This window comes from Ursus maritimus, unplaced genomic scaffold, assembly GCF_017311325.1.
Source record: "Ursus maritimus isolate PB19 unplaced genomic scaffold, ASM1731132v1 scaffold_19, whole genome shotgun sequence".
Classification (NCBI taxonomy): Eukaryota; Metazoa; Chordata; class Mammalia; order Carnivora; family Ursidae; genus Ursus; species Ursus maritimus.
The window spans coordinates 39,365,069-39,366,497 of NW_024424341.1; the positions used below are offsets into that span (position 1 = coordinate 39,365,069).

Consider the following 1,429-nt stretch of genomic DNA (forward strand, 5'->3'; position numbering starts at 1 on the left):
TAAAAAAAAAAAAAAAAAAAAAAAAAACACCCACCACACAACACAATCTCTCAACCTACCCAGTCAAAGCTGGCCAACCTCCAAAGGCTATTTTTAGACTCTCTAGAACCTCCAAGGAGGCAGGGTGGAAAGTGTCACCGTGTCTTTGGGTTCGAAAGCATCTTTGTACTGCAGGCCTGGCCACCTGCGGGCATCTCGGCGTCCCCACCCTGCAGGCTGCGGTCGCTTTTGAGGGACTGGGCTGCCGGGCTGTTATCCCAGGGCGGGTGCCGCCGGGTGTGCCGAGGGTCGCAAGGACGTACCAATCTCCCGCGGAGCCCGCACTCTTTGCGGGTCTCTCCAACAATCAGATTAACCCGTTCTGGCATAAAATGAGCAGGGGCGAGGCCGCGCCCTCACGTCTGCTGCGCGCACTCCCTCCCAGGCGACTCCGGGCAGAAAAGGGGGCAACGCCCGAGGTCACCTCCCACCGACAAATCTCCCCTGCCTTCTGAAAGTCGAAGAAGCAGACACTGGAAGCGTTCTGGAGGCAAAAGGAGAACGCCAGGCCACCTGGGGTGATCCCTTTACCTCCACCCGCGCCCCGCCAAGCGCTTGAGTTTAAGGTGGGCTCCAGTCCCAACGTGCCGCAAGGCCGCGGGCGCCCCCCAAAGTAGGCATTGATCCTTTCCCCAGTCGCGCGGGATCGCCAGCCGGGGCGGTCACGGGCACCCCTGGCCCCCAGCCTCCGCCACCACCTGCGCGGGGCAGCCCCAGGCACCACTCCCCGCCCCCAGCCCCGGAAGCCACCTGCACTGTGCAGCCCGGTACACCGCCGCCCGAGCCCTCGCCCGGAGCCTCTGCTCCGCCCGCCCCAGGCCAGTGAGCCCCCTCCCCCTCCCGGCCTGGTAGACCCCGGCCGCGGACTCCCGCAGCCCCCTCCGCAGCCTGGGGGCAGGAGGTCTGGAGCTCTCCGTAGGCTCCCCGCCCACCCGAAGCCGCGCACCTTCCGAAAGTAGCCGTCGCTTTCCTTTTCCAGCGGCTGGGGGGCCGCAGGCAGTAGCGCGTCGGTCATGCTGGCGGTGCGAGCGCGGAGGGCGGACTGAGCCAGGCTCTGCAGCGCGTCGGCCGGGGAGGGCGCCAGGATCCGCCCCCGTCTCGCCCCGCCCGCGAGGCCGCCCTCCAGCCCCGCCCCAGGGCAGGCCCGAAGCCCTGGAGTCCCGGCCCTTTCCTCCGAGACCACGCCCCCTGCCCCGCCCCGGCTTCGGATTGGCCCGGCGGAGCCGCGCCCCAGATCCGAGGCTCGCAGCGGGGAGAACCTGGGCCCCTGGGCGCCTCGCTTGGTTTCTGCGAGCCTCGCGGCCCTAATCTGGGCTTCGATACTGTGTCAGCTCTGTAGCGCAGAGGAGGGCCGGGGGTCTCCGAGGCTGCAGCAAGGCCGGAGCTAGGG

The 1,429-nt window shown here is 67.7% G+C and overlaps 1 protein-coding gene across 1 annotated transcript in view; it reads right to left on the reverse strand.

Annotated features, from left to right (window-relative positions):
• The window catches only part of RHPN2 (rhophilin Rho GTPase binding protein 2), a 57,066-nt gene extending 55,984 nt beyond the window's left edge, over positions 1 to 1,082 (reverse strand). Inside the window, exon 1 of the mRNA XM_040633704.1 lies at positions 986 to 1,082. Within this exon, the coding sequence (XP_040489638.1) occupies positions 986 to 1,054 (69 nt within the window). The 5' untranslated portion in view covers positions 1,055 to 1,082. The remainder of the gene's footprint in view (positions 1 to 985) is intronic.
• Positions 1,083 to 1,429: the final 347 nt, after the last annotated feature.